At 33.0% G+C, this 26,960-nt stretch overlaps 3 protein-coding genes across 3 annotated transcripts; 2 read left to right on the top strand and 1 right to left on the bottom strand.

Moving 5' to 3' along the window:
- The first annotated feature begins 2,175 nt into the window (after nt 1-2,175).
- Nucleotides 2,176-6,692, top strand: LOC145559919 (putative flavin-containing monooxygenase 1). Its single transcript, XM_081621195.1, has 6 exons — nt 2,176-2,613; nt 3,175-3,412; nt 3,640-3,645; nt 3,906-4,075; nt 5,205-5,578; nt 5,780-6,692. The coding sequence occupies exons 1-6, from the start codon at nt 2,176-2,178 to the stop codon at nt 6,120-6,122; spliced, it is 1,569 nt and encodes a 522-aa protein (XP_081477321.1). The 3' UTR covers nt 6,123-6,692.
- Nucleotides 6,693-9,954: 3,262 nt separating this feature from the next.
- LOC145559918 (putative flavin-containing monooxygenase 1) lies at nt 9,955-17,619 on the top strand. Its single transcript, XM_081621194.1, has 5 exons — nt 9,955-10,392; nt 10,594-10,831; nt 11,091-11,254; nt 16,255-16,640; nt 17,283-17,619. Exons 1-5 carry the CDS (start codon nt 9,955-9,957, stop codon nt 17,617-17,619), a joined length of 1,563 nt encoding a protein of 520 aa, XP_081477320.1.
- A 2,608-nt stretch (nt 17,620-20,227) lies between these two features.
- Nucleotides 20,228-26,241, bottom strand: LOC145559917 (protein RETICULATA-RELATED 1, chloroplastic-like). Its single transcript, XM_081621193.1, has 7 exons — nt 25,526-26,241; nt 24,873-24,971; nt 24,161-24,384; nt 23,834-23,903; nt 23,124-23,203; nt 21,427-21,491; nt 20,228-20,932 (listed from the first exon to the last, which is right to left on the bottom strand). Exons 1-7 carry the CDS (start codon nt 26,036-26,038, stop codon nt 20,739-20,741), a joined length of 1,245 nt encoding a protein of 414 aa, XP_081477319.1. The 5' UTR covers nt 26,039-26,241; the 3' UTR covers nt 20,228-20,738.
- Between the last annotated feature and the right edge of the window lie 719 nt (nt 26,242-26,960).

Here is a 26,960-nt window from a genome sequence, read left to right as displayed (position 1 = left end):
ATACCTAATTTTTTTTTTTCCCAAATAAAATTCTCCAATGGTTGGGAAAAAGGACTAGCTTGCAAATATTAAAAATCTTAATTAAACTAGTAGCTACACCATTGTTGCACATCTTATTGATTAGCTTTGGCAAGCAAATTAGCTTTGTAGTGCTAATTAGCTTGGCAAATATTTATTATTAGATAAGAAACATTATTAATTTAAAAATAAATTAATTTACAACTAGCTTAACCACTATTGGAGAAACAAATAGCTTGAATTGTTGTAGCTTAAGAAAATTATGTGGCATGCCAAGCTATTAAATAAATCGGCCAACTATTGTAGTTGCTCTAAGTTTCACTAAAATGTTATAACATGCCTTTGATAACTAACGACATTTACCTCCTCACGTGGCGACAAATGATTGGCTGCCTTTTAAAACGATTAAATTTTAAAATAATTAAACTTATTTAATTATAAATAAAAAAAAATAAAAAAAAAAAAACAACCACCAAAGCAAAGCCCAGCCAGCAACCACCATGTCCCCGCAACCCCCTGTTGGTGCAGATTCCACCTAAACCCCCGCGCTGGCAAACCTAGACACCGATACCTATACCCCACATGTTGACAAACCACCTTTTCTACCCCTGAACCACCTTCTCGCCAATCATCAAAACCACCTATTCCCTCCCTCGAAAAACCCTCCCCTTCATCCTCACCAGTCACCGCAGGCGTCCAAACCCCTCTTCCCACGACGGCGAACGCAAATCACCCCCTTTCCATCTCCACCCCCTTAACCACCATGCGGGAAACCCAAAATAAAAAATAAAAAAAAAACCACAAAATCAAAATCTAGGGTTTTGATTTTGGGATTTTAGGGTTTCGAGTGGTAGTTTTTGGCTAAGTGGGCAGCAGCAACGCAGGGGAGGGGATCTGGGCTGCCAACGAAGGGTATCATAGGTTGTTGCCTAATTTTTAGCTGGCGGGGAAGGGTTTTTACGGTTCAATGTGTGGTGGAAAAATGGTTCAGGGGATGGAGCGAGCACCAGCGCGGGGTTAGGGGGGAGTAGCGCCAATGCGGTAGGGAGGCTAGGCTATGGTGGGAAGGTGGGGTGGCGATTTTGGGAAAGTGGCTGGGTTGTGGTGGTCAGCGGAAGGTGGTTGGTTGGGTTTTACAGGTGTTTTTTTTTTGTTTTTTAGAAAATTAATTAAACAATTAAAAAAATAATCAACCAGATGTTGACATGTGGAAATTTAGCCTTAATAACTAACGGAGTGTCATTTAGGGCATTTTCTGTCATTTTTGTGAAACTCAAGTGTATATGTTGAATTTGAAATTTCTTATGGAGATATGGTGAATAAAAAAATAACTCAAGGGTATATGGTGAAAAATCCGAAGCTTTTTACTCAAACTAGAGTGGCTAACGAGTCCGATGCGCTAAATCTAGCTATTTCTGGGAGTTATTTTAGATGTTGGCAACATAACAAGGGAAATATATGTAAGTAAAAAGTTTAGGGGTATAAATGTCCATACACTAATTTAAAAAGGCCACAACCAATGTTAATGAGGACAAATAAGTAAATAAATATTTTAGAGGGAATAATTATCAAAACACTATCCATAAGAGCTAAATCACACAATGAAAAGCATAGAGACAATTAACTTTAAATCAATAGGGACATATAATTAAACAAACATTTTAAGGATATAATTGTCTTTACGCTATTCATAAGTATTTTCTCGTACTTTTTTTTTCTTGGTGAATGAGAGGGGCAAAGCTCCCAAAAACAAACAAAACAACTAAGAAAACTAGGGAAAAAAAAAGACTAACTAAAAACATCTTTTTAAAAGTTAAGGAAATACCTTTAATCTATAAGAGATAATATAGTCATTTTCTTAATTCGTCTTATTCTATATTTTTTTTTTTTTTTTTTTTGAAAGAAGTCTTAATCTATATTTAATTAATACAATGTATGAAAATAGAGATAAAATCATTTTAAGACACATCTCGTAGATCGTGGAAAGTTGATCAAATGGGAAAAAAATATAAGGGGCGGAGGGAGTATGTAAAATAAAATTGTTGATTGTAGGCTAAAAGATGGAGAACCAATTCTAGATTTGTTTCATTATTTATACACCATGAAATTTATTTGAATCCACACCATTTCACCAATTGTATGTCAACAATATACATGATGCAAAAGAAAGTAGCTATAGTAGGGGCAGGTGTTAGTGGTCTCCTAGCATGCAAATATACCCTTAGTAAAGGTCATTACCCCATAGTTTTTGAGGCACTAGACATTAGTGGGGGTGTTTGGGCCAAAACATTAGAAAGAACCAAACTTCAAAGTCCTAAACCACTATATCAATTCTCTGATTTTCCTTGGCCTTCCTCGGTGAATCAACTTTTCCCAACTTGTGTTCAGGTCTTGGATTATGTAAATTCTTATGCTAAGTATTTTGATTTGCTCACGCACATTAGGTTTAGTACTAAAGTTATTAGCATCAATTATGAAGGTCCTTCCAATGAAGAACTACAGTCTTGGACTCTTTGGGGCGGTAATGGTGACCCTTTTGGCAACGGGGGCAAATGGCTTGTCGCGACACAAAACCTCTATAATCTTTCAACTGAGGTACGATATTACTAATCCTCATGTACATGCTTTTGTATTTCTTAGACGATGTAAATTAAATTTTGCTTGGTCTTGCGGGTAGAGTTCCTTGTTATTTATGAGTTGTGAGTTACTACCACTTTTACTAATACATGGACGTGTTACGTGTGTACGTGAAGAGTTTGATAAATGTCCAGTACAAGACACACCTAGTAAAGGACTTTCTCAATCAAAAGGTCAAGGTAATGGTTGAAGTCTAAGATTGGTTTATGTACCTTATCAGACCCCCTCATAGCTTGAAATGAGGATGCGCCATGAGTCCCTCAAAACCAGCGCGATATATTCAACTTGAATGTTGGGGGTGGATGAGATTTAAACTCATGATCATTGTATCACGTTGGCTCTAATACCTTGAAATAATATCAACTCGACCTAAAAATTCCATGATTGGTTTATATACCCCATTAACTCGACCTACTTGGAGTATTTGCTTTGGTTATCCTCAACACGTACATAAGATTTTTATGTGTTAAAATAAACAAAATAAGAATATTGTCTAATTAAGACTAAATTTGAGCACAGGTGATGGAAGTGGATTTTGTGATCTTATGTGTGGGGCGATTTAGTGGAGTACCAAATGTACCAAAATACCCAACAAATAAAGGACCTGAAGCATGTGAAGCTCAGGTGATCCATTCAATGGAGTATTCTGCCTTGGACTACGAAGCTGCCAGAAATTTGGTTAGAGGGAAACAAGTTACTATCGTTGGGTTCGGGAAAACAGCCATGGACGTCGCTATGGAGTGTGCCATCGCTAATGGTAAGGTTTAATTTTGTACGTGTCGAAAACTCGATACCAGGAAACTGTGACTGAAACCCTAGACTGCTAATGAAGCCAAGTAAGGGAAAGAGTGATTGCATATGTCCATTTTAAGGTGTGTGCGTGACTATCAATTTTGGAGGGATTAATTTTAAATTTCACATTAAATGTGTGTATAATATTTCAACAACTTAATTGACATTATTGATTTAAGATCTGATAAACAGGTCTGGGTCACACCCATTATAAGAGTCCACTTTATACAACTAAGGAGTCAAGGGGGTCTCACCTTAAAACCATATGACAATGAGGGGATGAATCCCTTAGCCTTTTATAGTGGACACAATTTTCTACTTTCTTAATGTGAGATATGATACTTTTATATAATTTTTTTTTAATGTGGGATAACACTTTCACTCACATATAGATTTGCTCTCAACAAGACCATTTAATATAAACGATCTTATACTTGTATATATTTATACATGATTAGATAATCCATGTACAATGATCTACCGGAATGTGTATTGGAACGTACCGGATTACTTCTTGTGGAGATCACCTCTCGCATATTTGTATCTGAATCGCTTCGCCGAAGTTTGGGTTCGCAAGCCCAGTGATGGTTTCCTCATAGTTCTCCTAGCTTTAATCTTTTGGTCACTGGTAATATAATTTTGTATATTGATGTCTGATAATAATTCAAGGTCAAACCTTATAATTCGTTAATATAATGTTTTGATGATTATGTGATTCATAATTGACGTATTTTTCTCTAAATAATAAATACAAATTTTTATAAACAACTGGCCACATGATACGACATAGGTTACTTATAGGGTGTTACTTGTAAGGTGTTACGGGTTTTGGTCATGGGTTACTTGTAGAGTGTTACTGGTTTGGTATGAGGGTTTGGTTTGGAATTACTTGTATTATGGGGTTACTTGTAGGATGTTACTGATTTTGGTCATGGGTTACTTGTAGGGGTGTTACTGATTTGGTATGGGGTTATCTGTAGGGGTTACTTAGCATATAAATAACACCTACAAGAATACAAGTAACCTCGGACAAAACCAGTAACACCTTACAAGTAACCCTTGCCGCACCATGTGACATGTCGCACTGAAAAACTTATGAATAATAAATTATATCACTATCAAAAAATTTATTATTTATCAAATTATTAGTTTCATTATTTATGTAGTTTTTATTTTTATTTTATAGTTTCTCAAAAAAAAAAATTGTTGGATTAAAATTTTCAAAAATTTATATTAGATAAAAGTTAAGATATACATGCTACGCGTGTACCATATAAGAAATTAGATGAAAAAAAAATAATCGATTCAAGAGTGGTTTTATATTTTATGGGGAGTGAGAACAGTTGAATTATTGGGTAGTTATGATACGTTTTTTTTTAAAAAAAAAAAAAAAATTCTTAAATTTTAACTGTAATTGTAAAAAAAAAAAAAAAAAAAAAAAAAAAAAAAAAAAAAAAAAAAAAAAAAGTAATTTTGCAACTTAAGAAGGGTAATTTGGGGATAGTGAAATTTGTCACTCAAAAGCCCCTTTTACTCTTTTTTTTTTTTTTTTTGAAAACAAAAAGGTCCTTTCACTTTATATATAGGATTAGAAAACTAATTGTATCCATATTATAATGTGAAAATGAACCGTTCACATTGTTTGTCATTAAACTAATATGATAGTCATATTTCAAGCGGTCAACCAGTGTAAAAGTTTTATAGAGCACATTATATGGACAAAGAAATAACCTTGGTTGTACCAAAATGAAATGCAGAAATGGGCGATTTGTAAAGTTGTGGAGGGAGAAGTGAAGCGTATGCATCGACTAGAGAAGTTGGGATTGGTACCGGAACGTAGCTTATTAGAAGAAATGAATGCATGTTTAATATCAACAGTTCCACAAGAATTTTATGACAAAGTTGAGGAAGGGAGCATCGTTTTACAGAAATGTTCTAGCTTTCATTTTTGCAAAGAGGGGATCTTGCTTAGCAATAATGAACTTGAACCGCCCCGACTCGTCAACAACGACTTGGTCATTCTTGCTACTGGTTTCAAAGGAGAACAAAAGCTCAAACACATTTTTTCATCAACCAAATTTCAGGACTATATTATGCCCCCTAATATCAATACCCTTGTTCCACTATACAGGTTTGTATTCGTTACTACTGCCTCCGTCCCAATTTTCTTGCTTCATTAACTTTTCAGTCTTAAAATGTACTTCGATATAACTCCATATTCGTACTCGTAAAAATCATAAAAATTTGTATTACAGAGTATTTTTAATGTTTATACTTTTGGTCTAGCATACAACTAAAATATGTTGTTCTAACAAAATGTATATTGATACAGGGAATGTATACATCCGCGAATTCCACAACTAGCGATAATAGGGTTTTCAGATAGTTTAGCAAATCTTTATTCCTCGGAGTTGAAATGTCGTTGGTTGGCAGAACTATTTGGAGGGAAATTCAAGCTGCCAAGTATTCAAGACATGGAGGAAGATATATTAACCACGGAAAATTTAATTGCGAAAAATTCAGAGAATCGTGATAGCAAGACTTGCATTGGAGCTCTCCACATCTGGTATAATGATCAACTTTGCAAAGATATGGGTTGGAATCCAAAAAGAAAGAACGGATTTTGGGCCGAGTGGTTTGAGCCTTATGGTCCCATGGATTACACCCAATCATAGGTTAGTTGAGTTGCATAATTGCATTGAGTTGTTCAGTTGTTAGTCCGTATTAATATGAACGTGATTTTTTTTTTTTATTATTATTATTTATCTTTTATTTATACTACCTTGGTTAATTTTTATGTGCAACTTTGGAACATTTTATATCTCACAAATAATACTCCAAAATTGCACATAAAAATTAACAGAGATAGTATTTAGATAACCACAAGGACGAGTGATGAGAATTGATTTTAGAAGGTGGAAAAGAGCTCTAACCACTTAATCTATTCAGTACTCATTCTCAAATAAACAAGAATGAATATGTATATGCTCCATAGTTGAAATAAAATTAGCATATAGTACAATTGTTATACTTCCTATTTCTATTTAAAGGTTGTACTTTTTGACATTATTACCCTTTTTGTGATGAGTTGTCATCATTTTCTCCTTTTCTTTTTTTTGTACTTTTAATATTAATTTCCAACATTTTTTCTCTCTATCTTTTCAATTATTCTCAACTACTTTTTCTGTCTCTTTATTTCTCTCTAACCCTACATGCACATATGTACTTTAAATCATTTTTAGGAAATTTACAACTTTTTTTAATTCCCGCGTAAAAATCCAAAGAAGCATTGTATTATGAGAAGGAGCGAGTAATATAATAAAAATTAAAGCGTTTCTAAAAACGTTTATGTGACACGTAAACCTCTCATTACGCCACGTCATCCACTTAGCTTCTCAGTACGCCACGTGGCTCTCCTTTCTAATTGTTTTTAATTGCACGTCATGCACTTATAATAAAAAAGAATCTCCACAACATTTGAACATGTAACCTATAATTCTAAAACTAAGTGTCTTACATATGTGGTATTTATATTATCTTTTGAATACAAACTATTAATATATTGCGATTGATAATAAGAAAAACAAATTTAATTACAAGAAATTTGAGTTGGAAATTAAAATGTATATTAATGATCAACTTCATATAATGACACGAGGCATCGTCCGGGCCCAATTACTAGCTAGCTTCTTATTATTTGTAGCAAAGAAGTTTTAGTTGTAGACATAAAAATATATTTATTGTTATTAATAAGAAACGGAAATAGTATATAGAACAGACAATAGAATAAAGTATGTATTTAAAAAGGAAAATTTGTTCGAAAGGATCACTTAAAAAATTGTTTTGGTAAGTTTAAAAAGCATATAAAGGCACAAAAAGACTTGCGTGGACATAGTGACCATTATTTTTAACATAGTAACCTTTATTAAAACTACTACAACGTTTAATAATATTGTGAACTTGAAATACGACGCTATTATCCTAATTTTAACATAGTGGTCTTTATTATTCATATTGATCAGTATATAAAATATTTCATTACAAAAATAACCACTTAGGCCTATATATAACCAAAATGATTTTTATTTCAACATAGTGACCTTTTTTTTTAATTATAGTGACCCTTTTTTTATTAATAAAACAACCATACTTTCTCTAATGTTAGTGGTCCACAATAAATTAGTGTGAACCAGGTCCATTTAAGAATTTGTAATAAAGGCATGCCTAAGGCCGGATCAAAATGTCCCTAAACCACCCAATTTAAAAAATTTCTCGGCTTGAAATTATCAACACACAAACCCAATATAATTTTGGTGATTTTTTTCAGTAGGAATGAAAATCAAGCTGACAAACTATGTTAGAGTGTTTGATAATTTTAATATAAATGAATGACTACAAAATTTATGGTCACCATTACATTGGTTATATATTTAAGGGAAATTTATGGATGAAGCTTATTATCTCTAGAAATAAAAGTTATAATCCTTACAAAAAAACAAAAAAAAAAAAAACAAAGAAAATCTCTTGGTAGGGGCTAGATATATCATCAAGTCTTCAACCAACAACTCATCATATGTCTGGCACCTTCGTTTCGAACATCTATCCTATGTCTGAAGCTACAATCAATTCTTTGTTTGACTTCAAGGAAAATGTAATGTAGGCATTAGGCATGCATGTACAAGTAGTGCGTACAATTGCTGTGAACTGCGGTCCTCTGCACAATTGTCATTTGTCATGTCATATACTCATTTTGGTATCTTTCATAATTGTAGATTTGTAGATGATATTGCGAATTTACAATAAAGAAGCACTCTAGCACGAAAAATCACATGAGACAAAGTTATAAGGGACCTTACATGTGAAGGGGAGTGTTGAATAATAGACATCCTAAGTATCACCATATGTAAGTGTTCCACATTGCCACATTGGTTGAAGAATGAAGAGATGGTCAAACACTTTATAAAGCTAAGGGGATAAACCTCCTGTTGCCATGTGGTTTTGAGATAGAACATCCTTTGGACTTGTAAAGTGGATTCTCTCTCTTAGTTTGCGGGTGCGGCACACAGAGGCAGACCTACGTAGTAATAAGGCCTAAAAAAAATAAAATAACACTGTTAATCAAAGAGACCTGTTTTTTGAAATAACAGGTCTCTTTGATTATTCCATGACCTGCTGACCAGTGCGCTCTTTTAAACAAAAAGAGACCGGTTGTATAAAAACTGGTCTCTTAGGTTATTTTTTAAATTTTTTTTTTTTTCAACTTTTTTCTTTTGACTTTATTATTATTATTTTTTACTTTTCTTCTACTTGTATTAGTTGTATCTTGTATGTGTGTATGTGTTTATGTGTGTATAATTAATTTTGTATTTGTCCATTTTTTTTAAAGGCTTTCATTCAAATAGTAAAATCTATGCTTTTTAAGTAATAATACAAATTTGTTTAAAAACTTTAATCATTTTTTTAAAGAGAACTTTAATTAATTTTTAAATATCGTACATGATACCCAATCTAAAGAAAAGATTATATAAAATGAGTAGCTTATTCATTCTCTTTATATTAAGACCCCTTGGCCTTCATTTGATGAATTTCTGTACATTTTAATTGCATTTTTCATTTTTTCAATGCACATATTTAGTAAGTAATACATTTACTAATTAGTTTTATACGAGAAATAATTTCATTTTATTTATATTATACCAGTATAAATTATCATATAGTTTATAACCTTACGAATAATAGATGCGGAGTATATATATACAAAAGTAATTAATTTATCGGACATATGGAGTATACTTTTTAATTTGATCATTGTGTTATATTGACAATTAGAATATTAATTTTTCTATATTTGTAAAAATACATGTTAAAATTTTAAAATCTAATTATCAATTGATAATGTATACAAAATGTATAATAACTCGTTTATATATATTTTTTTTCTTCTTATTGCTCAATGTTACCCCTCATTAGAAATCCTAGATCCGTCACTGGCTGCACAAACTCGTATTTAACAGATTCTCACATCATTCGTTTAATCGATCATACACATTGACAAAGATAACCTTGTACAATATAATTATAAGTAGTCACAACATTTTTAATGGGAAGATATTCCTTATTATTTGCAACAAAGAAATATTAATCTTGCATTTACTTATCTTAAATTAAAAGTGACGCTCAATAAAACGACCCAAGTCTCACAATGATACATGTATATTTATACTACTCCTAACACCTGGTTTAACCTAACACCTAGTTTGTTGTGCCCGCCGACTGGTGTCAATTTGGGTGTACGAGCTGGATTTGGTGACGTCGGGTCGAATCAAGTCTATTTGAAATTTAAAATGCGACATTAATGTGTTCATACAAGTTAAAATATAAAATTGTTTTTTTTTTTCGGGTCGGGTCAGTTGGTCCAATTTTGACACCTTTAGTGAGTATATAATGATGGTGCGTTCCATTTGTTGATCGCACTGAATTAATTAGGTTATTGCATGTCACGCTATAATGAAGAGGAGAATATGCATTGTAGGAGCGGGCATTAGTGGCCTCTTAGCATGCAAATATGCCCTTGCTAAGGGTTACCAACCCTTAGTTTTTGAGTCTCGTAGCACTATTGGTGGTGTTTGGACTCAAACTTTAAAGACCACAAAGCTACAAACATCCAAACCTTCCTACCAATTTTCTGATTTCCCTTGGCCTTCTTCTGTAGAAACATTATTTCCTGACCACAACCAAGTTTTTGATTACATCCAATCTTATGCTAACCACTTTAATTTACTTAAGCACATTAGATTTAATACCAAGGTGCTTAGTATTAAGTACGATGGTCCGTCTCATGAACACGTCCAATCTTGTGCTCTTTGGGGTGGTAACGGTGACCCCTTTGGCGATAAGGGCAAATGGATTATCACTACTCGAGATCTTCTCACCCAATCGATTGAGGTAATTTCATTTTCAATTTTTATGTATTACCTCCGTTTCTTATTATTTGCAACAATTTGACATAAAATGTAAGTAAAAAATGTCTTATCCTTATAAATAATAATATAATATAAACAGAGGTAGTATGAATTAAAAAAAAAATTGTACTATCGTAATTTAATTAATCGTTAAGAATACTGATTACTTATATTAATAAGACAGGTGATTGTAGTAGATTTTGTAATCTTGTGTTTGGGACGATTTAGTGATGTACCAAACATGCCGGAGTTCCCCTCGGGAAAAGGGCCAGAAGTTTTTGAAGGGAAGGTTATGCATTCTATGGATTATTCTTCTTTGAACGATGAAACTGCTACAAATACGGTGAAAGGGAAGCGAGTCATAGTGGTTGGCTTGCAAAAATCTGCACTTGACATTACTATGGAGTGTTCGATTGCCAACGGTAAGACCGCCGTAAGAGGCTAATTAAGATTTAATTTTTGCATTATTATTGCTATTTCACACATAACTTGTGTACATATGACATTTTTATAAATAAATTAATAAAATATGTCACTTGTTGCTGATTAGAGAAAGTTGATAAATTATTTACGAAAATGTCATGTGATAATTTGATAAATTACCGATTGAGACAATTATATCGATTATTTTGAGATAATTTGTTGATTGTTTTAATTCCTACAATGTGATGATGATTGCAGGAGTGGAACATCCATGTACGATAATATGCAGGACTCCGCATTGGAATGTGGACGAGTCCTTCCCTTGGAAAAGACTCTATTCCAATCGATTTTCTCAACTCATGCTTCATAAACCCGGAGAAGGGCTTCTGCTTAATATTCTTGCCTCATTACTTTCACCCTTGGTATGTAGTCTTTTCATATTACTTTTGTAAAAAAAAAAAATGATATCCTCTATGTATGTACGTGAGTGTTTTTATCATCATTTATTATTGAATAATTGCATAGAATAATCTAAAGTATTGTCGGTATATTACTTGAGTTTGTATGTATATTTTAGTTTTCGCACTTGGCACAATTTTGATTATTAATATCTTAAATTAGATATTAGTAAAATAAATAAGTAAAAATTATATTATGAAATTAGACATTGCAACAAATTTAACATTATATTACATAGTCATGTTTATTAATTTTATAATAGTAAGAAAAATATGTCAAGGCCTCAAGGGTAATATACTAATATATAAATAGTGCAAAATCTCAAGTGATGCATTAAAAAAAACGGACGGAGTATTTATTTGTTTTCTAGACTTAGAGGGAAAACTTAATAAAGAATATATAAGTTCCAAACAAAATTATTTTCTAACAAAGTAGAGAAGAATACTTAAAAAATTCAAGTTTCCAAAATAAAATAAAAAATTTCTAATAGAATATAAAACATATTTTCAATCCTCAACCGTCAGTTTAAGCTTATGTAAAACTTTATAAATTTCAAATCAATCAATCATTTTAAAATGATGGTTAAGTCTCAGAAATATGTTTTATACACTTTCAATTTCTTTCATACTCCATATGTGCTATTTTCAAATTTCCCTTTAAAGTTTTTGTGAAATTGTGAAGGGTAACAAAAATACAGAAAAGGGCATTAATTATAGGAAAAACTAGTTTAAATCCCGTGCAACGCACGGTTTTTACTTAATCAAATTATGAATCAGTGAATTATAATGTTAATACAACAATTTTTTTTTTTTCAAAAAAAAATATTTTTAATTGAAACAAATACTTGAATTTCTTTTCAAAAAAAAAAAAACAAAAAAATTTGAATTAATATTATATTGTTATCAAAAGTTATTGATTATTAAACAATAAAAAAAATAAAAAAAATAAAAAAAAAACACAAAAATTTAATGATTATAGTGTTTTATATGAGAATGCAATTTATAATTATAACCCGTGCAATGTAATTATATACCCATTTGTCCCTATTTTATTGGCATGTTTTGACCGGCACAATATTTTATAGCATACTGTAATTGGCACAATGTTTTACAATATATTTTTTTTTTGAAACAAATCAATTCATTAATAAAAAGTCTTCCGGCATCTACAAATGAAATCTACATTAACAAATACATAAAATTGAATCAAATTAGGGTTTCCTTCATCAAAGCTACGATCGTTGAAAAAATCCTGAACTGTGGTACATCTCTCGCACACATCGCTGGAATATACAGCCTTTTCGGAGAGACGGTCTAACGATTGGTTGTAGCCGTAAGGATGATTTTCATCTGATTCGCTTGAACGCATTTGAAAACTTGACAACCATTGCGATCCCGAACAAATCTTTACCAAAGAACTGACAATAGGGCAAAAGATGATTACCTTGTTGATAAACCCTAACACACAAACAAACCCTAACACATAAACAAACAACTAAACTAACAAAAACTAACGACTCCACCATAGGGAGACACTCCATCATAGGGAGACAGACGTATATACACTTACTCGTGTAGATTTATTGAAATTTAAATCAAAACTAAAGAAAATTTAGGGAAAAGGGTCGGAAATAGTCTAATTTTCGAAGAAACTACCTATTTCCGGCCTAAACGACCAAGATTTTGGAGAAACTCTAGAGAAGAGGAGGAGAGAAGAGGGGAGGCGAGAGTTTTTAATTCATGATTGTGTATTTTTGTTTTTATGTTTTACAAATTTAATTGACTAATTTTTATGAAAATTAATAATCATGATTTTTTAATTTTGTTTTATATTTATGTTTATAGTTATTGAATTGTAATGTTATTACTCCCTCCGTCCCCAAATGATAGTCCCTTATGGGCAAATTTTAGTCCCAAAATGTTCATCCATTTGCTTTTTCCAACAACCATTAATATTAATTTTTTTACCAAAATTTCCTCCAATTTGCAACAATATTTGTGCAAATTTAAATTTTCCATGTAAATTTTATTTTTCCATGTACTTTTATTACTTTTTCTCTCTCAATTTTTTTTCATACCCAATGTCAATTTACTTTTTCAATGTACTTTTACTATTCTTATTTGTGCTTATTAATTCCCTTGAATAATGCCCATAAGGGACTATCAAAAGGGGACGAAGGGAGTATTATAAAAAAAATCAATAAATATTATACTCCGTAAAATAATAGCTAAAGTATCAAATCCTGGTTAGAGCAAAAAAACTTTCAAAGAAAAAATACGTTGTAGAATGATACGAAGTATGGGAGTAGTACATTTTATTATTCTAATATATTACCTTATTATGTATTTGTTTATTATAGAAAAATACCTATTATAAAAAATATGAAAGATATGCATAATTGCATATAATCCATAGAATATATTTCGTATATAGTTGCCAAATTGAAAGTTAAATATCATAGGATATATAAAATAATATTAATGAAGATTTTGTAAAAAAGAGAAAAAAAAATGGAAAGAAAAAAGTGGCGGGAAATTTTTTAATCGAAACATGACAAGTGTCATACTTTGAGTGGTCCGCTAAAAACAAGTCAAACTTTAAATTATTTCTAAATAATACAAACTTTAGGGACTATTCGCTTTAAACGGATATTTTACCTACAACCTATATAACCGGTTAACTATATATATATATATATATATATATATATATATATATATATATATATATATATATATATATATATATATATAATTCGTTTAAGAATTTAATTAACTCCTAAATAAAGATTTAATCATACTTAATTAACAGATAAAATAATTCAAAAAAAAATTTAAAAAAAAAAAACACATCCCTGTCTTACCACCAGCCACCCTTCCTCCTCCACCAACAGCTCCACCACACAGTTCCCTTCCCCCATCCCCGGCGGCGCCAGCCCAGCTATCCCACCTGGTCGCCGGTCACCGCCCTCCCCCTCCCTCGAACCACTATCACCGAAACCCTATTCCCCTCGCCCCAAACCATCACCGAAATATCTCTCCCTTCCCACGAAAAACCCACAAACCTGCTCCTCCCACCACCGAAACCCCCAAACGCTCCTTCACCGACCATTGAAAGCCTTAGTCGCGGTTAGGGGTTAGGGGGATTCGTGGGTTTTTCGTTTGTTTTAGGGGAGGGGATTCGTGGGTGTTTCGTGGTGGTTGGAAGCTGCTAGGGTTTTGGCTGGTGTCGTCGACGCGGGGGAAGGGCGCTGGTGTCGCCGGCGTTGGTAGGGGGGTGGGGCGCAGACGTGGGGTTGCTGGAGGGCCGGGGAAAGGTTGCTGATAGGGAAGGGGATTGGTTTTATATACTTCCTCCGTTTTTTTATTATTGCACCATAGGAATTGAGTACAAATATTTTGGTAGTGGAAAAAAGGGGAAAATTCAAGTTTATCAATTTGATAAACAAAATTTGTTTATCAAATGGCACAATTGTAAATAAATCAACAACTTTTTATTAAATATGGGTCCCACTGTTGTTGATATATTTACGAAAATGTCATGATCACTAAGCATTTATGTTGTTTTATTTACCATTTTGCCATTTGATAAACAAATTTTGTTTATCAAATTGATTAACTGGGACTTCCTCGGACAAAAGTAAGAGAGAGAAAGGTAAAAATACAAAATTGCCCACGTGACATATTGATAAACTAAAAAGTAAGTGTGAAAAAGCAAGGGTATGTTGGGTATTTGTAGTGTGAACACAAATAATTTTTTTCCTAGAGAGGAAATGGTGCAATATTTGTGAAACTTCCTAAAAAGGCAAGTGGTGCAATAATAAAAGGACGGAGGAAGTATATATATATATATATATATATATATATATATATATATATATAAAATAATAATAATAATAATAATAATAATAATAATAATAATAATAATAACAACAACAATAATAAATATTATCTATATCTTTTAAAAATTATAACAAAAATTTAGAGCCCTTTCCCTAAATAATGTTGGGAAATTATCTAATTCCCAAATTACAGCTACTCTTTTTTTAATTCCCATTATACCGTCCACGTCAGCTAAGGAAAACAAACCCGTTTTTTTTTTCTCGGTCCAGCAACAAACTGCTACTTCAAGTAGCGGTTTTAATTTAATTTTGTAAACCGCTACTTCAAGTAGCGGTTTATGGGTTTGTTTTGTAAGTTTTTCTTTAAAAACAAAATATCTGTAAATCAGTCAAAATTAAACCTTCAAGTACTTGAATAGTTGTATCCCCAAGTTCCATAAACCTTTGATAATCGGTGCAATTTGGCGTGCAATCGGTGTCGGCAATCACAAATCCTTTGATATATCCTCGTTTCTGGTTATATTCTCACAGCAATCATTGTCGGCAAACAACCGTAGGAAGGCGTCGATGGTGGCGAAAACGGCTTCCAGCGCGAGGGATTGCTACATTGGAAGGCTACTTGAGGAGTATCGTTCGATTTTTTTTTTTTTTTGGATGATTCTGCTGAATTCCTTTACAATGGAAGAGGAGAAAGTGATTTTATTAAAAAAAAATAATTAGTAAATACAAACCGCTACTTCAAGTAGCGGTTTCTAATATGTAAATCGCTACTTGAAGTAGCGGTTTTCAGTAGCACAACGCTACTTGAAGTAGCGGTTTTCTAATAAACCCGTTTTTTTAAAAAAAATTCCCACTGAACCGGTGACGTGGACGGTATGATGGGAATTAAAAAAAGATTAGCTGTAATTTGGGAATTAGATAATTTCCCAACATTATTTAGGGAAAGGGCTCAAAAATTTAATAATTAAAATTAAAGCGGACACTGCATAAAGTTTGTATTATTTAAAAATAATTAAAAGATTGACTTATTTTGGGCGGACCGTTCAAAGTTTGTATTATTTTTGACAATTTTTCTTTAATTATAAATTTTTTTTTTTTTTTTTTTTTTTTCCTTACAAGCAGAGATGGGGTATTAGTAAATTTGTGGAGAATGACATTAAGAAAATGCATCCCATGAAGAAATATGGCATGGTGCCAGACCATAGCTTCCTACAAGAGATGAACTCTTGTTCGGTGGCGACCGTCCCAGCCGGATTCTATGATGGAGTTGAGAATGGAAGCATCATTTTGAAAAGATCAAAAACTTTTAGTTTCTACAAAGAGGGTATTTTACTTGAGAATAGTACTAATACTCTTGTTCAGATGGAAGAAGCTACTCATATTAAATGTGATTTGGTTATTTTTGCTACTGGATTCAAAGGGGATCAGAAGCTCAAAGACATATTTGCATCCCCCATATTTCAAGATTATATATTTGGTTCCCCTTCCAATACAATTCCTTTGTACAGGTCTGTTATCAGTACGAGTACATTATATATACTTCCTCCGTTTTTATTTAGTTGCATCATTTTAGTTTTCACGGACTTCTAATCAATTTTTGGAGTTGAAAGAGGTAGAGAGAAAAAAATTAAATTGGGTCTCCTCGATAAAATAATAAATAAATAAATGGGCCATGTGGTAGGAGAGAGAAGAAAATTATTTATTTTATTTTTTTAAATGAAAGTGATGCATCTAAATTGAAACATCCTTATTTAGAAAGTGACATGGAGTATCTAAAAAGAAACAGAGAAAGTATTATACATGGCGATTATAGGTATACATCTTGTGAACAATTCCACATAAAAATAAACAATATAGTGAATGTCTAATGTTTTGTTAAGAATGAAGATATAATACCATCTAAAACGAATTAGACTAGTGTCTCAATGCTAGTTATTTTTTTTTGGTGTTTAGAGAGCCATACCATCTAAAACGAATTAGACTAGTGTCTCAATGCTAGTTATTTTTTTTTGGTGTTTAGAGAGCCACAGGGGCGGGGGTGAGAATCGATCCCAGGATCTCCTGGAATCGGAAGGGAAGCTCTAACCACTTGAGCTATCCATCACTCTCTCTCAATGCTAGTTATTACCAATGCTAAATAATATTTGTAGGGAATGTGTCCATCCACGGATTCCACAGGTAGCAGTGATTGGTTTTTCGGAGAGTGCCGGAAACTTGTTCACTTCAGAAATGAGATGCCGTTGGTTATTTGAGCTAATTGATGGGAAATTCAGATTGCCGAGCATTCGGGACATGGAGAAAGATGTGTTAGAATGGAACAACTTCATGAAGAGATACTCTGGAAGCTACTTCAGAAGATCTTGTATGGGAGCATTGCATATTTGGTATTATGATCAACTTTGCAAGGACATGGGCTTAAACCCAAACCGAAAAAACGGATTTTGGGCCGAGTTGTTCGAGCCCTATGGCCCAATCGACTATGCCTAATTACAAAAGAATATTACTTGTGAAATGTACAGGTATTATAAATTAAAGGGAAATTCTCTTTGATAATCACGAACTTTTATTATTTCTCAATGGTAAACTGTGAATTTTTTTATTATCAATGGTAATCACAAATTAATATTACAAAGCCAATGATAACATTAATGATAATAAAATGATTAACTAGGGTTAATCTTGGTTAAGTAACACTAAATTTACATTAGTACCCTCCAAATGATTTTAAAAAAAAAACACAAAAAAATCCAAACCCCGGCCACCCAGCAACCGCCAGCCCCCTCCCATTGTCGGCGCTCAGCTCGGCCAGGGTGGAGGTGTCTCAAACCACTCCCTCGCCGGAGACCCCCCCCCCCCCCCCCGATACTGCAATCCCACCCGAAATCGTGTTTCCAACCCCTGTTCCCAACCCACCCTCTCTCTCCTCTCATCACACACCGAAACCGATTCTCGCATTACCCCTTTTCAAAAAAAAAAATTTCCTGTTATTCTTACTCCATTTCTGAATTTACTTACAATTAATTTAGAGCTTTATTTAAATAAATTTTATGGGGGATGTTATGTTTTGTGTTTGTGAATTAGAGGTTAATTAAACCAATTCAACAACAACAACAACAACAGCAGGTCAACGGCAGCAATTTAGTATGAATAACTTCTTCAACCCTTGAATTTGAGTGTGGGTGAGGTTGCATTGCATTTCGAAGGGAGAGGGGTATGGATTTCAGTTGTTTTCGAGGGAGGTGGTGGGTTTTTTCTGGGTTTTGACGGGGAAAATGGTACGGTGAGGTAGGGGCGGGGAAGTGAGGTGGATAGCGGCGAGGTGCAAGGAAGGGAGGTGGGAGCGACGGGGTGCAGGGATGGGAGTTGGCAGCCGTGCAAGTGGCTGGAAAGGGAGGTGCAGTGTGGAGGGGAAAGAGAAAGGAAGAAAGAACCATGGAGGGGAAAGAGAAAGAAAGAAGAAAGAATTAGTTGGGGGTAAGTGTGTCTTTTTACAGTCGAACTGTTAAACCATGATTAAGAATTAACATGTTGTTTAATTTAAGTTACCATTGACTTAGTAATATTAACTTATGATTACCATTGATAATCAAAAGTTTCAGATTTTACCACTGAAAAAAAATAAAAGTTCGTGATTACCAGAAAGAATTTCCCTAAATTAAATAAGCTATATTTAGGGACGGGTGGAGTAGTTTTTTCTTATAAATGAATTAAGATACATGAACAAAATATTATAACTTTGAACATATACTTCCTCCGTTGAAATTTTTTCTGTGGAGGCGGATGCACCATGCTTGGTGCATCCAGTGTTCTTTAAAAAAAGGCGGAATGAACATTTAGCTATTCAGTAAAGAACATATAGTTGTTTTGTAATGAACATATAGCTATTTTATAAAGAACATCCAGTTTTATATGTTTTTTTGTAAATCTAAAGAACATTTGTAATATTAGTAAAGAACATGATAATATTAAAGAACATTATTCATATAGTAAATGTACATTTGGTATAAATGATCATGTATGTATATGAAAATGTACATTTTACTGTATTATAATGTACATTGTATTATATTCTAATGAACATATATGTTATAATGTTGGTTACATGTTTTATGTACATTGTATTATTTGCATCATATAAGTATATTAAAAAAGAACATTTTACTGTATTTTAATGTACATTGTATTATTTGGATCTACAACTTTTTCTAAATTTGTCTATTTGTTTGCTTTCTTCTTCCAAAATATATTAATTGGTTGGTCTTCTTCAAGAATTTCATTTTATTTCTCATTGCAACAACAAAATTATATCAAAATCGCAATTAATTTTCAATAAAATCAAATATTACAATTTTCAATCAAATTTATAAAAAACAAACACTCAAACTCAAAATAAACAAGTATGAATGTCAAATAAACAAGTATAAATGTCGAATTTGGTCTTACCTTTTGTTTTTATTTGTCATCTTGAACAATTTTAAGCTCAAAATTTCGAATTCGAAATTTTGTTTGAGGTTTGAGGAATTTAAATGGGTTTGAAGTTTTTTTGGAGAGAGAAAGTGAACTTTTGGTTAAAAAAAAAAATTGAAATGATTTGTAATTAATGTATGGTAAAAAAAAATAATTATAGTACTATTTATCTATTTCATTATACAAAATTTCTTTTAAAAAAAATATATATATACAAAATTGTTGCATAAAAAACTGATGTACATTATAAATGAACACTATGTTTTTTTATGTATATGTCCATGTACATTATAAATAACTACTATGTTCTTTTATATAACCATGTTCATTAGTATATATCTGAATGTTCATTCCGCCTTTTTGTATTTTGGAGCGGATGCACCATGTGGATCATGCATCCGCCTCCACGAACCAACTATTATTCCTCCGTTCTTTATTAATCGCAACATATTTCTTTCATAAAAGTTATAAATGAATTGCAACATTGCTTTATTTGGACAATCAACAATAATGTTCTCTCTCTCCTATGGTTCACCTTTTATTCTTATTTTTTTTCTCTTTCTATCTCTCCTCTCCTAAAATACCATGCAACTCTCTTATGTTGCAATTAAAAAACAGAGGAAGTAAATAATAAGTGCAATGAACTTTAAAAAAAAAAAGGAGCTGGTATCTAAGCTTCCTTATTTATTGCTAACTGGTTCAACTAATCACTACGGAGTAATGAAGTTCATAACTAGGAAGCCAGTACTCTTAAATATAGATAGAGCCCTAGATCTCGATACATTCAAGAAGCTCAAACTTTGAACATCTAATAGGCTTGAATATAATACAGCTCAAAGATAAGGCTGATGTTGCCTGTTTCTTAGCTACAAAGCAGATTTCTTATTGGGAGAAACTCGGTGAAAGAATGAGCATCTCACCATTTGGATTCCGGCATTGCATGAGAATTTTGCCCAATGGGTGTTACAAGCTCTTGTACAATGTGATCAGCAATATAAGTAGCATTACCAAAGCTGAGTGTACATGTGCAGAGGAATGATGCCCAGGCTTCAAGTAGTAGTGTCGTCAAATCTGGAGGAAAGGGGGCAGGGCATGGGCTGGGATGGGTTGAGAGAATGCCCATATGATGAGAGGGAAATCTACTGTACACCGCTCCACCTAGCCCAATCAACAAACTGCATACCACCGTAGACATTGTTGGCAAATCGCACACCAACGGTGAAAGCCAAAGCAACTGGTGGAAAATTCTTGGCCAACGGGGATGTCTCAACCACACGTTCCAGTCCATTAATAACTTGGTAACGAGTATTGGATGAAATGGCGAGGAATGCACCTGTTGAAAATGCACAAACAGCCATTTAAACCTAGTATCAGCATGGCCAAAAGATGCAGCAACGCAGATTCCCAAATACAGTGCAGAGAAGAATATTAAGGAAAAAATGAAACAAGTCATGTGCATGCAGAGAATCATGTCTTAAGTTAGACAGCTCAATATTTGGATAATTTTTTAGATGCTTCATATCTTCATATTCATTCCATTGATTAAATTTATAAGAAACAACACAAGGATAACAATTTGGATTTTTAACAAAAGCTAAAATGTTCAACCACTAAATAAGAAAAAAATTGACCTACTATTTGTAAGAGGTGGAAAAGGAATCAGATGTTGCAACTAGAAGGTTAAAATTATAAACATTTCTTGATGAAAATTGAGTAGATATTCACTGGTCACTAATCTAAAAATGCATATATTTCAACAATTAAAAAAATGATAATGTATGAAAGTCCTCTAAAACTGAAGAAATTAATGAAGAATATCATACATACCCCAGAGTAATGCACTTTTTATTAGAGGTGGGACTGGTATATCTTCATCAGACTTCTTTATGCTCCTATTACACAAAAAAACAACAGAAGGATGTTAAAAAAGTTTCAATCTCACCAAAAAGGAGTACTATAACAAGAACATCAATTCCGGGTAATTACTAGTAAAACAATTGAAAGATTGCAGTCATTGCACCAGAATAATCTATACAAATCTAAGCCAAACTATAGGTAAAACATCCAGCAGCTTATGAAATAATGAAGGTTTTCTAGCAAGAAAATTCAGTTAATTAGTCCTGGTTTGACGTCTTAACCTTAGGTTGGCAGAAATCTTACAGTTAATTAGTCCTGGATTGAGAAATCTCATCATATGTTAAAGAGTTCGACTTCATTCAGGTGAACCTTAAAAGTTGGTATGGCCTTGTATGCATGGAGTAACTGCATTGGTGTTTGGACAAAGAACTTCACAAGTTTGAGCTGGAATCAAACTTTCTTTACTTTTATACATCAACTTTTCAGTTTTATTCCCCCCTTCTGGAGGCATCAACTTTTGCAGATTTAAATAAATTAGAGGGAGCTAACCTTCCCCCATGAAACCTCTATGGTTCACGTCTCTTCGTTTTTCACACCCACACACAAGTTAGATGTTTTCAATTTAGCTATCATATACTCCCTCCGTTTTTTTAATACTTGCTCCACTTTCCATTTCCGGCTATTTTTAAATAATTGTTTCATTTCCTTATTTGAAAAGTTTTTATAATATTTAATTCATTTCTCTCACCTAGTGGACCCACCATAAATCATATATTATTAATTTCATATTCTCTCTCCTCTAATTCTCTCAACTACTTTTGCTTTTCACAATTTTATATTCTTCACCTACCCCACTACCTCCATATTTTATTATTTTCTCCAATTTCTCCTAAAACTCCGCGCATGGAGAAATGGAGCAAGTATTTAAAAACGGAGGGAGTAAAACCTACTAATTATGCGCAGAGAGCAAAGACTAGCATTATTAATGCCATACTCTTACATAATTATCATTAATTTTTTGAAGGACGTAAGAGATAGGGGGATTTTTTGATGATTTCCAAAGTGGTGTATAACATGTTGCAACTTATAAAAAAAGAACAAAAAGATGGTAATATTTACCAACCATAACTACCAGATAGGATGTTCCCTTTTCTTTTATTTTTCTCTTTTGGTGTAAAAAGCTTATGTAGCTCTAAAATTATTACCTTTCCACAGCCAAAAAAAAAAAAAAAAAAAAAAAAAAAAAAAAAAAAAAAAAAAAGAGTAAGCCAGTGTATATTTTTGGACTGCATGATGTGAACAAGTAGACCACATGTTCTGAATCACAAAACCAACATTTCACCACCAGCCTAGACATATGCTCGGATAATTATTTTCATGAGAGACAGAATCTTATGAAGTGCCTCAACCTTCTTCAAACTTTGTAATACCAAAGTTTAAGTCTGAACCCAAGTAGCTTTGAACAAAGACCAACTAGTTTTAATAACATATGTTTCCAACATTTCAACGAGCATCACAATCATTCATCAATTCAAATGCTAACAAAATGCATTTACAACGAACTAATTGTCTTATATCTGCAATCCAAGATGTAGCAATGATACATGAAAAGTGCACTTGATCATATTATAAAATGTTAATACTTAATAGTTTGTTAGAACGCTTACCTTTTAGCAGTCATGATCAGATTTGCAATACCTTGGCCAACAATGCCACATCCAAATCCAACTCCCCCTTGCAGTACTCCCTGTAAGGACAATTTAATAATTTAAACTTCGTATAGCAAAAGCTGCAAGGAACATTATGAACACTAAAAAGCAGAGCAGACACCCTATTCGGCCTATTACATAGCAAATTTGCAACTATCAATGTAATTCCATTTTGCAGAGCAGACACCCTATTACAATAATAATTGAAGCTTGACAACAACAAAGCCTAAGTCCCAATAATAAGAAATAATAAGATCAGCACAACTTCTTCTCAGAAAAACCTAAAAATAAGCCCAAATGCACATTGAAAACAGCCCATAAGAAACTTGAACTCTAAGAAACTGTTTAGGACTATTAAGAGTATGTATATAGAACTTTAGAGGATTCAATTCTCAAATGTCAACTAATAATTAAACTAGTGAAGCAAAGGCCCAAACAGCCAAAAGACATACGAAGTATATTGAAAGCCATATCACTATTTCAGTCATGCAGGGTGCATAATTTAGTCCTTGCAAACTTCTGCAAGGACTTCTGGAATGACAAGTACAAGACATACATGTTTAAATATTAAACCTTGGCATTTATTATAATAGTCAGAATTGATGCAAGTCATGACAATCATCGAGGATAACAGAAACTATAATTAGACTCATATGTAGTCCCAATACCGTGTAAAGATATGAAGCCATTCGCTGTTTCACTGAAAATCGACTTCCTGGCCTTTCAGCTTCAAAGACGCTACAAAGCCAAGATTAAGTAAATTAATTAGTTTTTGTAAACACCTGTTGTTCCATCCCAACTGATACAGCACAAAAGCATAGTAGATCCACGTCTTGTAATAGCAGCACAAAAGCATACTAGACAGGCTCAATTTCAGTGATTCTAAACTTTAAATTTAACTTAAGCAGATAATCTATACAGAATAATTAGAATTCAGAACATTTAAAAATAAATGCAGCGCCCTATATCCTAAGATCTCAGGAAACTCCACTAACCTACTGGGAAGTTCATTACAAGCACGTCTGATGCCTCCAAGAAAACCGACAGCAGATGTAGATCGATTCCCAATACGGACATATGGCGCTAACATGCCAACTAAGGCCACATTTACAACCACACCGACAAGAAGATCAGCAAGATAAAGTTCAAATTCCGTCCAAAAATCTTTTCCCCTTTTCTGAACTTCCGCAAATGTTGCACAACAGGAATCAATTACAATCTGCATGGTTCCAACAGACATGGCATAATACATGTCATAAGCTTTTATCAATTTCATATAGCATAATCAGATTCAAGCATTATTAACAATCAGCTATTAAGCAGGTAGTCACCATCATCATAAACCAGCCTGGTCAGAATTATCTCTCAACATGTTCATGTATCAGTTGCCATTTCAAAATAAATTGACTATTTAAGAAGATTTTGTTATTTGTCATTAAATATTAATGCAATATTGTTAGCTGTCATTGCCAATGAAAAATTTTAATGCAACAGTACAAGTCTATTCTTATACATCAATACAATGATTACAAACATTCATTGTCATGTGCATTACCAACATTTTCAAAGTAGAGAGAATATGCACAGCGCATCATTTCGAGTAATTCCTACTTTTCACATATCCATACTTCCTTTAATCTCAACAAGCTCATCAACATCATTTCAACACCTTTAATCGTAGCAACTAAATGGAGAACACTAACTTACCTCAGTCCCAATTTTAAATAAGAACGCAGGATCAGCCAACATTCGATTTCGGAGCATAGCACAATGTCTCATCAAAAATCCTAGCGGCCCAGCTGTTCCCTACAATTAATCAATCCCCAATACATTATTAGAAAAATGAAATAATAATACAAGAATACAAATCAATTAAAACAAATAGTATACTACTCCAATAGTCCATTTTTCACACTTTGCCAATGCACATTTTACACCATTAACATCTTTATCATCTTATAGTTTGAAGGGTAATGATATATGTAGCCGTTAGAGCTATGTATAAGCATCTAATATACTTCCCAAAATGAAATTAAGTTAGGAATTCACCACAAAATCACGAGCATAATCTTTCTTATACATAGCCCATGTTTATCATTTTCCTAGTTTTTTTTTTTTTTTTTGAGGAAATCATTTTCCTAGTTTGAATCTTCATAAGTTAGATATTTTTAATATATATCAAATATTCCAAACCAATCAAACATTTTTATTTTTCTAAGTATAAATCACAATCGACAGTCAAATGGAGTAGAGTTATGTGACAGGATACAAGTCCGAACATTGTAATTAAAAAAGAACGGAGGAAGTATTAAAAAATAAAAACTACTCGAATTCGTATTAAATAATCAAGAACAAATCACCTGCAACTCCAAATACCGCATCAAAATCAACTCTCTAATCCCAGTAGTTTTAGCAGCTTCAAGAATATCATTCGGAAGGGTCGCCCCGTATTTCTCAGTCTCTCTCATCACTTCCTCGAATTTCAAAATCGAGCCAAACTCCTTCTCTTCCCCATCATCCCCATTTCCGTCACCTTCTCCGCCACCACCTCCGCCATTTCCGCCATTGTCAGGCGGTAACTTCCCATTACCATTGTCAGAACCACCATCGTCGAGTCGAGCCGAAACACCCTCATCTAAAACGCGCACATCATCATCTGGAATCGTGACAGTAGATTCCGAGTTATACGAATTGATGACAAACCCAACTTTCTCTCTCCTCCAATTGGCCGAATTCACGAGTTTAAGAGAGAAAGATGGTCTGGGTTGAGAAAACCCAGAAACCCTACAATGGAGGATGACATTGGAACTCCATTGATTGATTGCATTGTTGGGGAGATATGGAAGAGTGGAGCCCAATGAAGTAACTGACATGGCTGCTTGAGAATTTGGGTTGAGTATGATGGATGATTTTGGGAATTAATGTAGGGTTTTGGAGTGAATTTGATGAAGAAATTGGGGGGAATAATTGATTGATTGATAGTTGATTGAAAATGGAAGAGATTGAAAATTTCAAAGTTAAAAGAGAGAGGAAGAAAATGGGGTGCATGAAGTGTTCAAGTAGAAAGTGTGAGTGAGTACGGCGGCGATGAGGGGTATTGAGTATTGAGGGGTAAATTAGTAATACTTCCGGAATTATGAGGTTTTTATTAAAAACGTGTGGTTATTATTTTATTAATTTATTTAATTTAATTTAATTTAGTTAATTTAAAGTGGGACACTCATGGTCAAAGTGTCAAATTAATTCTACTCCTCCAAGTCTCCAATACCCCGTCTGCCTTATTATTCTTTACTATTCTTTACGTTTGGTATCAATGATTAAAGGTTTGGAACCTCGTTGTGCTTACGGCTTTTCCCAATACTACGAGAAAATACAAGTTAATTGCCTATTCACCTAGATAAATGTTCGATGTTAATTCTTGACCACTATGTAATTTCCTCCGCAAAAACAAGGCTAATTTAAAAAAAGGAAAATTTGCAAATTGCAGCCATTTAAAGTTCGTATTTTGCAAATTGCAGACATTTAAAAAAAATTGTAAATTGCAGCCCAAAAGTTCATATAAATTATTAATTACAGCCCAATTCAACTTTTTCATCGGTTTACAAGTTGAAAAATCTTCGATAAAGGTTTTAGGGGCCATTTTAGGTCTTAAGGAACCGAATTGAGCTCGGAATTAGCAAAAAAATAACACAAATATCTCGTTTTGCGTAACAAAAGTGTATCGATTTGTGGGAAACTGTAAATATGAAACACTTACGTTATTTTTTTGCTAATTCCGAACTCAATTCGGTTTCC

The sequence above is a fragment of the Chenopodium album genome, chromosome 9 (genome assembly GCF_948465745.1).
Source record: "Chenopodium album chromosome 9, dcCheAlbu1.1, whole genome shotgun sequence".
In the NCBI taxonomy this organism is placed as follows: Eukaryota; Viridiplantae; Streptophyta; class Magnoliopsida; order Caryophyllales; family Amaranthaceae; genus Chenopodium; species Chenopodium album.
The sequence above is the reverse complement of the archived record's forward strand: the minus strand, read 5'-3'. Positions and strand labels throughout refer to the sequence as shown.

Coding starts and splice junctions, on each gene's coding strand:
- LOC145559918 (XM_081621194.1), top strand. CDS start 9,955: ATGAAGAGGAGAATATGCATTGTAGGAGCGGGCATTAGTGGCCTCTTA. Junction 10,393..10,593: donor TTCTCACCCAATCGATTGAG/GTAATTTCATTT, acceptor TTAATAAGACAG/GTGATTGTAGTAGATTTTGT. Junction 16,641..17,282: donor AATACAATTCCTTTGTACAG/GTCTGTTATCAG, acceptor TAATATTTGTAG/GGAATGTGTCCATCCACGGA.
- LOC145559919 (XM_081621195.1), top strand. CDS start 2,176: ATGCAAAAGAAAGTAGCTATAGTAGGGGCAGGTGTTAGTGGTCTCCTA. Junction 4,076..5,204: donor CTTTAATCTTTTGGTCACTG/GTAATATAATTT, acceptor AATGAAATGCAG/AAATGGGCGATTTGTAAAGT. Junction 5,579..5,779: donor ACCCTTGTTCCACTATACAG/GTTTGTATTCGT, acceptor ATATTGATACAG/GGAATGTATACATCCGCGAA.
- LOC145559917 (XM_081621193.1), bottom strand. CDS start 26,038: ATGTCAGTTACTTCATTGGGCTCCACTCTTCCATATCTCCCCAACAAT. Junction 24,385..24,872: donor TATTTAAAATTGGGACTGAG/GTAAGTTAGTGT, acceptor GGAACCATGCAG/ATTGTAATTGATTCCTGTTG. Junction 21,492..23,123: donor CTGATCATGACTGCTAAAAG/GTAAGCGTTCTA, acceptor TTTGTGTAATAG/GAGCATAAAGAAGTCTGATG.